Raw genomic sequence first — 14,220 nt, forward strand, 5'->3', positions numbered from 1 at the left:
GATTCATCTGTCAGTGCAGTGCAGTTCCAGTTTTGGATAAACAGTGTGATGGAAAGTTATTGCCCTTTGCCTCAGATATCAAACTAGTAGCCCTGTCGGGCATATTTAGAAACATGTATCTACAACATTATAAACATATTGGACATAGCTTTAAGCTTCAGTGAATTGAATAGGAATAAAGATGTACATCTACGTCTATGTCTACATTGGCTTGGGCATGCTGTGAGAATGGCTGATGGTTGGATTCCAAAAAATTTCCTGTATGGAGAATTAGTGCAGGAAAAACACTCTAGAGGGAGACCACAGCTGCGATACAAGGATATCTGTAAGCGGGATCTGAAGGCCTTAGGAATGGGCCTCAACAGATAGGAAATGTTAACATCTGAGCATTCAACCTGGAGGCAGGAGGTGCAGCATGGCCTTTCCCAATTTGATGAGACACCTGTTCAGTAGGCAAAGAGGCAGTCCTGAAACTGGCAAAATCAGGGAGCTGGAGAGGGGACAAATTGCATTTGCTGTCAGTGTGGAAGGGACGGTCACTCTCAAATTGGTCTTCTCAGCCACATTAGATGCTGTTCCAAGACCTCTATTCAGATCACGTTACCATAGTCTCTTGAGACTGAAGGATGCCTACCTAAAGATGTACATTAGTATTTGTTCGTGTTGTTTTAGGGGGGAAAATAAACATAAGAACTGTCAGGCAGAATCCAGCCAATATTTCTGTAATAGATCATAGCCAAGATTCTGTTACAAATCGTAGCCAAGAGATGTCTTAAGGAATTTCCCAATACAGTGTCTTTATTTAATGCCTGACTGAAGATACTGTGAATATGTTTTGTATTTGTAGTTTGTTGTTGAACCCTGGAGAAAATGCAGCTAACATAATTGTTTTCACTTTTCAGGACTTAAATTGTCTGATGGAGAGGTATTTGAAACCTCTACAGAAGGAAACGTTTCTCACTCAAGAAGAGGTATTGTATTTCCTTCAAAATACTACTTGTTGTCGTTTGTCAACTGAAATAAAAAGAATTATTTTTAAATGAATTCCACTGGCTGCCAGTGTTTCAATCTGAAGTTTAGAAATACTTTTTAAAGATTTCCCTAAATGGATTGGGACCTACACACTTGAGGGAGCATCTCTCCCTGTATATTCCTTCTCTGTATCTCACCATTTGGAGTACAACACCATGTGGAGGCCTCAAAGGACTTTTTCCCCTGTATAGCTCCAGATGGATTCTCATCCTTTGGAGGTGTGATTGCCCATATTTCTGGTCCAAGAGAAAATCTGGTGGTTCACACAAGTACTTGGGACCCAGTAAGCACTTATGGTTGGGTTTTTGACCCATCATTTTGTTGGATTTGATTTGTTTGAATTACTGTTCTTTAAATAAAAACTTCTAAAGTTTTTTTCATTGTTCTAAAATGTTTGAAGGGTTTTAGATTGTTCTAAGGTAATTTGGCTGGTTGGATAGCTCAGCAAGTTAGGTATCTGACTGGGGAGCCAGAGGTTGGGAGTTTACTTCCCCATTAAGCATCCCAGCAGAACTAGCCCGTGTTGCCCTGGGAAAGCTACACCGTCCCAGGTGCCCTCAGAAGAAGGGAATAGCAAACCATTTCTGAATAGTCTTTACCTAGAAAAAGCTGGGAAAAGGTCACCACCATAAGTCAGAATTGATTTAATGGCACATGATTATATACGCTAATTGATTTTTACCCAGTCCTGAGATCTGCTTGAGGGCAGGTTGGAAATACTGGAATAAATGAATGGATGGATGAATGAATAGCTGAATTGAAAAGGATCTTCTAGGTCAGCCTTACCCAACCAGGTACCCTCTAGATATGCTGACCTACAATTATAATCATTTGCAACCAACAATGTTCTGATTGAGGATTGTGGAATCTATAGTCCAGCACATCTGAAGGGCACTAGGTAAGGGAAAACCTTCTGTGGATTCTAATAGATGGATTTTCCAGTGAAAGTAAGGCAGTGGCTAGTGAGACTTCCATGGAATGCTCAATTTTAGAATAAATGAAATTTAGGATTCAAATTTTAGAATAAATGAAATGGCTGATAGAGATCTTCAAATTTAGGGGTTATATTTTGTCAGATATTTTAAGTGGGAGAAATAATTTTAATCAGTTTCCAAAAATACTTTTTTATCAGCTTGATGTTCTTTTTGGAAATTTGACTGAAATGGTGGCATTTCAAGTAGAATTTCTGAAAACCCTTGAAGATGGCGTGAGATTGATTCCGGATCTGGAAAAGCTTGAAAGAGTGGACCAGTTTAAAGTGAGTCTTTAAGTTTTTGCTTTAGATCGGTAAACATTTGCTTAACATTTGGTTCCACTACAATAATAATAATAATCAGAACAGCTCATTTCACAACTTTTTGAATCTGTCACTCCTCTTTGTTTTGCACTTCATTTCCTTGGCAAGACTTTAAAACAAGCATCTCATTCTGAAAGCTCAAACTCTTACAGCACTTCTATCGTTCGTCTACGGATAGCTGCAGTACCTGTGAAAACTTGTAAGATGCTGTATGTCCAATTTCTTAACTGGATTTTCATCAGAGAACAGCTAGTAACAAAAGCACAATGAACCCTGGTTCAGGCAAGCCTAGGATACCCCTTCCTAGGAAATCTTTGGAGGATACATCTGAATTGCAAACTGCATTGTTTTACCTCCTGATGAACAAGAAAGCTGCTTGCTTATCCTTCTCTGTTTTGTTCCCAAGACTTAGTTGCCATCTGAGGGAAGATCAGGGAGTAACCTAGCAAAAAACATACTGAAACTAAATGGTAAAGGATTGTTGTCGGACCCTTTTACAAATCGCTTATGCACTCAAGTTATTACTGTAGGCCAATGTATGCACTTTTATGTACCTTATTTATTCCACGTTAAATAGATATTATTCTCCTCTATGTCTGGCTTCCATGTAACCTCAGGATTGTTTGGTATATGATCCCCAGGTGTGTGTTTCCTATAGCACTGTTCGTTAAATAAATAATGCCGCTACGTCTGCAGTCATCTCTGTCCTTGTGTAAGTCTTTGCAAGTGGCAGCGGATGGTCTGATGCTCTGTAAGCTTATCCAGAAATCTTTCTCTAAACCAGCTTAGAGGGAGGAGGACAACTTATTCTGGGATAAGTTTCCCATACAAAAAATTAAAAGGCCGTCCTGTTTCTGAAGGGAAGAAAAGTTCAGAACAAGTTTCTTCCAATCTCTCGGTGTCACATGGTTAAAGCTTTAGAGATCCTATCTACAGAGTGGAAGGAGTTTTGTTTTGCTTTTCATTCAAAGGACAACAATTATCAGTCGACGTGAGTGCAGAGCCACTGTTTCTAGTTTTATAGAAGAGGGCAGCTCAGTCACGAGCCAGAGTGAGGCAGCTGCTTCAGACAGTGGCGTGCTTGGAACAGCGGCAAAGCCATCTTCACACACTCACTGCTGCCGGCTCCCTTGGTGCCCATGTCATAGATCCGCAAGGGTAGGAAGTGGATGAAGACGGCAGCACTGTATTGTTTGTAATCACTGCTAACTACAGTGGTGCCTCGCAAGACAAATTTAATTTGTTCTGCAGTTAATGTTGTCTTGCGAAAAATTTGTCTTGCGAAACAAATTACCTGCGAGGCATTTGTCTTGCGAGGCACCACTGTACTTGGTTCCTTTGAAGAATGGGCAGCTGTTTGCCTAAGGCCTAGGCCTTTTGAGAACAAGGCTTTGTAGGAGGTGGCTTCCATATATATATATATATATTATTATACAAATTATATAAGTTTTCCATTTGTATAATAATTCTAACTGTTAATCAATTAGTTTTAATTAATTGTTGATTGTGTTAATAATGAAGAGAGATCCCTTAATTTAAGTTCTGGTTACAACAATCTTGCCTGTATGAGTGAAAGGTCCACTAGGACCTATATTGTAATAGATAATGTAAAAAAATATTTTTCTAAATTTTGCCATCTGAATACAGGATAGTGTTTTCAACACTCATACAATTTCAGCATTGCTTGTACATTCTTCTTTTTAATATTCGGATTTTACATTCTCTTGATCCTAGAAAGTGTTATTTTCATTGGGTGGCTCCTTCCTTTATTATGCTGATCGTTTCAAGCTCTACAGTGCCTTCTGCGCCAGCCACACAAAGGTTCCAAAAGTTCTTGTAAAAGGTAAGAGTCTTCTCTGCACTTATTTCTACACATCCCTTGACAACCTTTCCAACTGCTATTATAATGTTTTCAAGCCTTAAAAGTCTGTTTAGTAAAATAGATGGCTGGGTGATACTGGATGGCCCAAAACTTTGGTGATCATATAGTCACAAAATCAAAAGAGAGGACTTAGAATGACATTGTTTAAAAGGTTGGAATCGAAAAGCTTGCAATTTGAAGAATTCTCTACATCGTTGCATTTTCAATTGATTACCAAACACTCACTGCATAAATAAACTTTGCATAGACTCAGTTCAAGGATACGAGTGTAGTTCTGTCTGAAGTATGTGTCTATCCTTGCTTTGCCACAACTATTGTCAGTGTATGTGTTTGAGTTCAAGAGAATCCATACATATTTAAATAACTCCCAATGAATAGTTATCACAAAGTAGCTCCATATAAATTCTGAAGTGCTGCCTGTTTTATGTTTGATGTCATGGGAGACTAATTCAAATCAAATAAAAGAAGAACTGGATTTACAATCCAAGAAATCTTTGAATGTCATTATCAGTGTGCTTACTTTTTGTTATATGTAACTCAACTTGCAGCTGGCTGGATAGCTCAGTGAGTTAGGTATCTGGCTGTGGAGCCAGAGGTTGAGAGTTCAATTCCCCACTGTCCCTCCTGCAAGTAGAGCCAACCTGTGTGGCCTGGGTAAGCTGCACAGTTCCAGGCTGACCTAGAAGAAGGGAGTGGTAAATCACTGCTGAGTATTCTCTACCTGGAAAACTTTGGAAAAGGGTCACCATAAGCCAGAAAAGACTTGATAGCACATTTAAAAACAAAACACCACAACTTACCATGCAAACCCATATGTGTAATTCCATGAATATCTGGATAAATTCAATTGTTGTTTGGTCTTTTAAGCTCTTCAGAACTTGTCTAGGTTTATTACTAAGTTGAAGGGTGGCATGATTCCTTCCTTCTAAAAATATAATATTGGAATTTAAAAAATATGTATATGATCATTTTTTAAATTTCACATGCAAACAAAACAATGCTCAGGATGCTACAGCAGACTTTTAGCCGAATGGAGTGAGAAATGCCTGATGTTCAGGATGGATTTCAAAAAGAGAGACACTAGACATTGTATATTTTGGTTACTAGGAATTACTAAAGAATTTTAGAAGAAGATTACTCTATGCTCTATAGATTGCAACAAAGCCTTTGTCTGCGTGGATCATGAAAAGCTACAGAATTTTCTATCAACATTTGATTGTTCTCACATGCAACCTATACTCTGGACGAGAAGTTACCATTAGAACAGAATATGGAAAAACAGAATGGTTTCCCATACAAAAAGAAGTGTATTTTATTGCCATATCACTTCAGTCTGTGTGCAGAACGTATCATACAGAATTTGGGGCTAGATTTACATGACAGTGGAATGAAAATTGGTGGAAGAAACAACAATAATTTAAGATGTGCAGAGACACGGTGTTACTGGCAGAAAGCAGCAATGACTTGAAATGAGTTTTGATAAAGGTGAAAGAAGAAAGTGCAAAAGAAGGGCTACAGTTGAACATTAAGAAGACAAAACCATGTCTGCAGAAGAATTACGTAACTTTAATGTCGACAACATAGAAATTGAAATTGTTTAACATTTTGTATATCTCAGTTCAATCATAAGACAAAATGGAGACTGCAGACAAGAAGTTAGAAGAAGACTGAGACTTGGGAGGACAGCTATGAGGGAACTAGAGAACATAAGTGTAAGGATATGTCACTGGAAACCAAAGCCATCAATGTGATTGCATTTCCAGATTATTTATAGATGCTAAAGCAAGATGGTGAAGAAAGATAATAGAATGAACATTGATTCATTCAAAATATAGTGCTGGAGGAGACCTTTGCAGAAACCTTGGGCCACTAGAAAGACAAACAAGTGCGTCCCGAATTGAATCAAGCTTGAACTCTTGTGAGAAGACAAAAAATGATGAAATTGAGGCTGTCATACTTATACACATCGTTAAGAAGATAAAACTCACTAGAAAAGATAATATGGGAAACGGGGGAGAACAAATCTGGGTGGATTAACCCACTTTAAAGGAAGTCACATGCTTGCATTTGCAAAAATTGAGCAAGTCTATTTAAGATACAACATTCTGAAGATAACTCACTCATTTGTCGTTGTTGTTTAATCGTTAAGTCGAGTCTGACTCTTCGTGAACCCATGGACCAAAGCACGCCAGGCCCCCCTGTCTTCCACTGCCTCCCGGAGTTGGGTCAAATTCATGTTGGTAGCTTCAATGACACTGTCCAACCATCCCATCCTGTGTCGTCCCCTTCTCTTGACTTCACTCTTTCCCAACATCAGGGTCTTTTCCAGGGAGTCTTCTCTTCTCATGAGATGGCCAAAGTACAGTATTGGAGCCTCAGCTTCAGAATCTGCCTTTCCAGTGAGCACTCAGGGTTGATTACCTTCAGAATTGATAGGTTTCATCTCCTTGCAATCCAGGGGACTCCCAAAAGTCTCCTCCAGCACCACAATTCAAAAGCATCAATTCTTCGGCGGTCAGCCTTCTTTATGGTCCAGCTCTCACTACTGGAAAAACCATAGCTTTGACTATGTGGACCTTTGTCGGCAAGGTGAGGTCTCTGCTTTTTAAGATGCTGTCTAGGTTTGTCATCGCTTTCCTCCCAAGAAGCAGGTGTCTTTTAATTTTGTGGCTGCTGTCACCATCTGCAGTGATCATGAAGCTCAGGAAGGTAAACTCTGTCACTGCCTCCATATCTTCCCCTTCTGTTTGCCAGGAGGTGATGGGACCAGTGGCCATGATCTTAGTTTTTTTTATGTTGAGCTTCAGATAGTTTTTTGTACTCTCCTCTTTCACCCTCATTAAGAGGTTCTGTAATTCCTCCTCATTTTCTGCCATCAGAGTGATATCATCTGCATATCTCAGGTTGTTGATATTTCTTCCAGCAGTCTTAATTCCTGTTTGGGATTCATCCAGTCCAGCTTTTCGCATGATGTATTCTGCATATAAGTTACATAAGCAGGGAGACAATATACAGCCTTGTCGTACTCCTTTCCCAATTTTGAACCAATCAGTTGTTCCATATCCAGTTCTAACTGTTGCTTCGTGTCTCACGTATAGATTTCTCAGGAGATAGATAAAGTGGTCAGGCACTCCCATTTCTTTAAGAACTTGCCATAGTTTGCTGTGGTCCACAAAGTCAAAGGCTTTTGTGTAGTCAATGAAGCAGAAGTAGATGTTTTTCTGGAACTCTCTGGCGTTCTCCATAATCCAGTGCATGTTAGAATTTGGTCTCTAGTTCCTCTGCCCCTTCGAAATCCAGCTTGTATTTCTGGGAGTTCTCAGTCCACATACTGCTTAAGCCTGCCTTGGAGGATTTTGAGCATAACCTTGGTAGCATGTGAAATGAGTGCAATTGTACGGTAGCTGGAGCACTCTTTGGCACTGCCCTTCTTTGGGACTGGGATGTAGACTGATCTTTTCCAGTCCTCTGGCCACTGCTGAGTTTTCCAAACGTGCTGGCATATTGTGTGTAGCACCTAAACAGCGTCGTCTTTTAAGATTTTAAATAGTTCAGCTAGAATATATAAGCCCTACTGCAAAAATAAGCCCTAGTTAAGTGAAAGCCCGCCTTCCACCATTGTGCTGCAACCAGAAGATGACATGACTGTATTTGAATAAACATAGATTGTACATGAAAAAAATAAAGCATCCCCTGAAAATAAGCCCTAATGCGGTTTTTGGAGCAAAAATTAATATAAGGCCCTGTCTTATTTTCAGTGAAACAGGGTATTATATGAGAAGGAAGACGATTGTAACATCAGGTCTGGTGTTTGTGTCTATATTGTGCTCTTAAAACATTGCCTCTAGTCTGGTGTTTACATACATATCTACTGGGAAAGAACAGCATGTGGCCTCTCTTACTAGGCCTTCCACAAGGCTCCACTTGCTGATCTGTAAGATGGATGGGGTACATAGTCTGCGCCAGCTGGTGGGTGTATCAGGTGGATGCATTAGGGTAAAAGGTACAGTATAGATTTAGAGGTGATTTAAGTCCTCCATACATTGCTGATCAATTTATCTAGCAAGAAAGTTCAGATGAGTGGTGAAGCAAGTGATTGCAAGCCATATGGTGGTGATAATCACAAATGAAGTGAAGCATTGGATACCTGATGGGAAACAGCAGGGAAGCATAGGAAGCTGCCTTATGTCAAGTCACATCACTGGGACATTTTAGCTCAGTACTGTATTGTCCATGCATATGGGCAGCAGCTCTCCAGGGTTTCGGAGGGAAGTCTTTCCCAGCCAGATCTGTCAATGTGGAGGACTGAAACGGGGGGGGGGGGGGGGGGAGCTTGTGTTGTCACTGAGTCACACCGCTTCACTGTTCCTGGGATTCATGCCTTAGGAAGAGAAGAAGCCTGGTGTGGTTAACTGTGCAGGAAGCTGCAGCCACAATGTTTGAATGCTGTGAACTTCAGGATTCTTTTCCTGTGTCTTCTATATGGAAGTTTTAAAAATGCAGTTCATACATACACATTTACACAAATATCTTCCTGTATAAACCTAGTGCATCTCCTCAATTCCATTATAGCCCTGTTAATATCAAACATGTTGTTAGTATTCCTGTAGTGAAAGTATCTTGTTTGCTTTCTAAGTACAGTATTGTCATTCTATCTGTTTTCTCATTTTATTTTGTTCAAACTCCTTCACATTCTCTTGTTGAATGGAAATAGATTAAGTCTGTCACACTGCAGATAATATGTGGTGGCTGTAGCTTAAAATGGCCTCTTTGACAGTATTGGTTTTATTGTAAATTGGTATATCGTAGATGGCAAACAGAGAATATCTTCAGGCAGAAAACAGCTAAGTAATGTGATAAATAAATAACCTGTAATAAATGTCAAATGTTTTCATCGTATCTTGAAGGTTCCTTTCTATTTTCTATCATCTAGCTAAGACGGACACAGCATTTAAGGCTTTCTTGGATGCCCAGAATCCTAGACGACAGCACTCGTCAACATTAGAGTCATACCTCATCAAACCCATTCAGAGGATATTGAAGTATCCTCTTCTACTGAAAGAACTCTTTGCCCTCACTGATGCAGAGAGTGAAGAACACTATCATCTTGACGGTAAGCTGTTGCTCTGTGTGAAAAAAGAAAATGGCTTAGCATGTGTCCTGTTTTGTTATTACAAATATTCCTGTAGATCACATATCACAATCTTCTACAAGGTCACCAACATCAGGAACATTTGAAAGAAATTCATATATGTGGAAAGTATGTACTTGAACCTTAAATCAATTCCTGTTGGTGTGAAGTAGAGGAAAAGGGATAATTGTGCACTTCAAATCGTACAGGAAAAAAATGAGCTTAACACACAATGGAAACCCAAGGACCTATTTTTGCTTTTAACATGTGAAGATTTTTTTCCTTTCCAATGTTTGTCCTGTTTATGTACTTTCAGCTATGTTTGTGATGTGGATGAAAGGCCTGTTGTATCTCTTTTGGGATTATGTTGGGGAAGTTTATTCCTCTATGAGTGCAGATATGAGACCAAAATAGAAGACTTTGTTCTGTAATTGCCACACACACCCTTGGGTTGCCATGCAATTGCTTCAACACATGTAGAACATTCAGTTGTCCGTGCATTATTGATTGGACAATGAGGTTTACTCAAGCATGTGCTGTTCTATAACAATCTTTGTTTTCTTGTGCAAGTGGAGAAGATTCATTTAAAAAAAGTAGTGCACAGCACCCAGGATCATGGAAACTGTAATGAAGACAATCCCACTTGCTGTACTTTCCTGATGAGGTTCAGTATCAGTAAACACCCACACTGATCACCATGTGATCAGCATAGTGTAGAATGAGTAAGGAATGAGGTAAATAATATCCGCCTGCTTCTGGCCATTACAAAATATACATCATGACGAGTAATGGACCTAAGGAGATTACTGTCTAAATTGGGAGTGGCTTGTGGACCAGAGCAGGAAGAGGGGTCCTGTCTGGTCAAGAGTCATCTATAATTTAAATTATAATGCACTTTTTAATAAAAACAACAATACTTTTAAAGCATGATAAATGTAGTCATTTATCTCTTTCAAATTGTTTTCTGGTTCCTTGCTTTTCTTCCAGTGGCCATAAAAACAATGAATAAAGTTGCTAGCCATATTAATGAAATGCAAAAAATCCATGAAGAATATGGTGCTGTGTTTGACCAGCTCATTGCAGAACAAACAGGAGACAAAAAAGAGGTAAGAGGGTTGTTTTTGATCATTTGGAAGCTATTCTCATTGTTTCAGGAAAGCCGTGTATCTCTAGTGCTGATAGTATTTTTTATTTATTATATTTGTATCTCATTGCCCCCCCCTCCCATGGGGGAGGTGGTACCACAGTTGTACTGAAAGAACTCCATTGGCTTCTTATTTATTTAAGCCTTCCAGAGTTTAGGATCCAGCTCACTCACCTCTCCCGTAACCCTTCATCTGTGCCTTACATCCACAGCTCTTCTCGGGTGGTGAGGAAAGAGAGAGAGAGATTTGGGTACGCGATCCTCCCCACGGAATGTCTTTTTCCAGATGTGCATGTTGCCATCAGTGCGACATGTGAAAATTTTGTCGTTTCTCAGTCTTTTTGTGCTTGTTAATCTTACTGAACCCATTGACACTTCTGAACAGAACTGTGTAACGTCGCCCTGAAAGTCTTCTTTGTTTATGCAGAGTACAGAAGTCGCATATGTTGTCATTCCCTGTGATTTCTGCACTCTGCATGAACAAAGAAAACAGAATTGTATCTTTTGCTTAGACTTGTAAAGAATATCAGCATGTCTGCAATCATCTGTCTGATCTGCTAATCCAGCCACTTACTGCTGAGACACATTTTTGTTTTAAATAACACATTTCTTGTTTTATGTTTTCTGGCTGGCAGGTTGCAGACCTTTCTATGGGAGACTTGCTGTTGCATACTACAGTCATCTGGCTTAATCCTCCTGCATCACTTGGGAAGTGGAAAAAGGAACCTGAATTGGCAGCATTTGGTATGTCCCCCCACCTTGCCCAGAATTGTTGAATTTAGAATTTTAAATATAGTAACAATTGTTTCCATTCAAACAATTGCAAACTAAGTTATGATCTTCCAGGTTGTTATGTGCTATCACAAGTCACTTCTGATTTATGGGAACTCTTTAAATTAAAGACTGCCTATGCAAGCAGTATTTTTTCTGCTGGGAGACGAAAACCTAGAGGTATTGATTTGGCATTTCTCCATTCATCCTGTTTTTTACACTTACCTGTAAATGAGGAAGAGGACAAGAGAAACATACTCTAATGCTACCTTTTGGAGTGAATCAGTATGTCTATGTTTGAAAACTTCCTTGTGCTATTTATACCGAAGGCACACACATCTGGCCCTTGCTGTATATTTGCAGTATCACAACAGATTTTAAATCAATTTAATGTAGACTTTCTTAGCCGCCCTCCTCCCCTGGGGGAAATGCCACAATTGTATCGAAAGAACTCCACTGGATTCTGCCAGTTGGTTCTTCCTTCCATCTTAAATATAAATCCATTAGAACTATTAGCCTACATATGTACATTTTATTTTTTTAAGCACAGCAGTGTGACAAAGTTAATTGCTTGCAGAGGAACTAAGAATACATGACAATTTAATATGATTAGCAGTATGGATTTTCTTTCTTTTTTACAAAAATGCTCTTTGAAATAATGTATTGGCTTTGCAACTTTGAAAATTCATTAGTTGAATTTTGTCCATTTCAAATCTATTTTATTTATTTATTTATTGAATTTATATTCCACATCATCTGGCAACCAGGCCACTCTGGGCAGCTAACAACAATATCAGCAAAAATATTAAAACACCATAAAAAAATTAATACATAACCAAATAGGGTAAACTAAAACAGATGGTGATGAAGGTGGTAAAAAGGGGTGATGGAGAGAATGGCAAAAAGGATGGTAAAAGGGAGGCTCAGATCTTAATGCTCCAGGAAAGCCTGGTGGAAGAGTCTGGTCTTCAATGCTCTTTTGAATCCATCCAGCGAGGGTGCCAGGAGGATCTCAATAGGCAGGTTGTTCCATAGGCAGGGGGTGACCACCGAGAAGGCCTGGTTTCTTGTTCTTTCCCTCTGGGCCTCCTTCAGGGTCAAGGCCCTCAATTGCCCTGCCTGTGAAGGGTATTACAGACAGATCTAGCTGGGAGCAGGCATTCCGATAGGTAAAGGCTCCCCTTGACATTTAGTCCAGTCATGTCCAACTCTGGGGCGCGGTGCTCATCCCTGTCTCCAAGCCGTAGAGCCAGCGTTTGTCTGTAGACAGTTTCTGTGGTCACGTGGCCAGCATGACTAGACACAGAACGCCGTTACCTTCCCACCATGGTGGTACCTATTTATCTACTCGCATTTACATGCTTTCGAACTGCTAGGTTGGCAGGAGCTGGGACAAGCGACAGGAGCTCACTCCGTCACGTGAATTCAATCTTATGACTGCTGGTCTTCTGACCTTGCAGCACAGAGGCTTCTGCGGTTTAACACCACATCCGATAGGTACCAAGGTCCTAAACCATTTAGGGCTTTGAATGTTACTGCAGTAATCTATTCTTGAGATTACGAGGGCATGAATCAGCGTAGTGAGTGCCACCACATCCAGCTAGGCAATCCTCCAAAGATCAAAATGGGCTGCCTGGACTACAGATGCCACCTGGGTTTCCATGGTGAGATCCAGGTCCACGCAGATGCCCAAGTTGCGGACCTCACTCTTTGTGGGAAGAGTCACTCCCCCAAAGGAGAGGGATTTTCCCAACCCACTGATGCCAGGGCCACCCACACGCAAGACTTCTGTCTTGTCCGGATTCAACCTCAGTCCATTTGCCCTCATCCACTCCAGAACGGTCCTCAAGCAGTGTTCAAGCGTAGGAACAGCATCCACTGCAGTAGGGAAAAAGGAGAAGTAGAACTGGGCGACCTCATAAAGATATTTCATAGCATTGACGAGATGACCAACCCCTGCGGAACCCCACAATTGAGGATCCACAGGGTGGAAGTCATCTCGCCAAGCTGCACTCTCTGGGGACAGTCCTCCAAGAAGGAACAGAGCCATACCAAAACGAGGGCACTGATTCCTAAACTTGGAGAGCCGCCCCAGGAGGATACCGTGGTTGATGGTATCAAAGGCTGCTGAGATATCAAGGAGGACCAACAATGACATATTGCCCCTGTTGGCCTCCCTCAGGAGGTCATCCTGCAGGGCGACCAATGCTGTTTCTGTACCATGCTATGGCCTAAAGCCCAACTGGAATGGATCAAGGGCATCATTTTCCTCCAGAAGCGCCTGGAGGTGATCGGCCACTGTGACCACTTTACTTAAGAAAGAAACATTGATGACGGGCCTATAATTCCCAATTTCGTCTGCCACCAAATTAGGTTTCTTTCAAATAGGTCTAATGAGTGTCTCCTTGAGGACAGGGGGGACATTGCCCTCCTGGAGAGACACATTAATTATTGTAGTGGTCCGTGAACTTGACCAAACTCCATGAGGCAGTGGAAGACAGGAAGTCCTGGTTTGCTGTCGTCCATGGGGTCACAAAGAGTCGGACACAACAAAAATTCTGTTGTTACCAGCCTGGCTGCTTTGATGAGCCAGGCCAGACAAGGGTCTAAAGGGGAGGAGGTGGCACGATAGCGCGCAAGCACCCTGTCTACGTCATTGGATGTCACAGGCTGAAAGCAAGTTAACCTCGCCAGGCAAGATGATGCACTGGACATCACAGCTTGATCTACTGTCTGTAAAAAGGGATCAAGGTCCTGGTGGATGGCCTCTACTTTAGATTTTAAAAATGCTGCAAATCAGTCACTCACTATGAGTTACTGTTGTGCTAATTGTTTTTTTAAACCTTATTCAGTCAAGAAAATCAACTGGCAGTCATTAGACTGCTTCAGAGTAAATAAAATAAATGGAATTACTCTGACAATAAGTGATTTGACAATAATTACATTAAGTACCTGTAAGACTC

General features: G+C 40.6%; 1 protein-coding gene across 6 annotated transcripts in view; it reads left to right on the plus strand.

Moving 5' to 3' along the window:
* Nucleotides 1-14,220, plus strand: part of TIAM1 (TIAM Rac1 associated GEF 1) — a 261,371-nt gene that overhangs the window by 234,072 nt on the left and 13,079 nt on the right. For all 6 annotated transcript variants that reach the window (XM_072994076.2, XM_072994078.2, XM_072994077.2 and 3 more), the window contains 6 exons: nucleotides 903-971; nucleotides 2,165-2,290; nucleotides 4,064-4,172; nucleotides 9,145-9,324; nucleotides 10,330-10,448; nucleotides 11,122-11,230. In XM_072994076.2, the coding sequence (XP_072850177.2) occupies nucleotides 903-971; nucleotides 2,165-2,290; nucleotides 4,064-4,172; nucleotides 9,145-9,324; nucleotides 10,330-10,448; nucleotides 11,122-11,230 (712 nt within the window). The remainder of the gene's footprint in view (nucleotides 1-902; nucleotides 972-2,164; nucleotides 2,291-4,063; nucleotides 4,173-9,144; nucleotides 9,325-10,329; nucleotides 10,449-11,121; nucleotides 11,231-14,220) is intronic.

The sequence above is a fragment of the Pogona vitticeps genome, chromosome 3 (assembly GCF_051106095.1).
Source record: "Pogona vitticeps strain Pit_001003342236 chromosome 3, PviZW2.1, whole genome shotgun sequence".
Taxonomy (NCBI): Eukaryota; Metazoa; Chordata; class Lepidosauria; order Squamata; family Agamidae; genus Pogona; species Pogona vitticeps.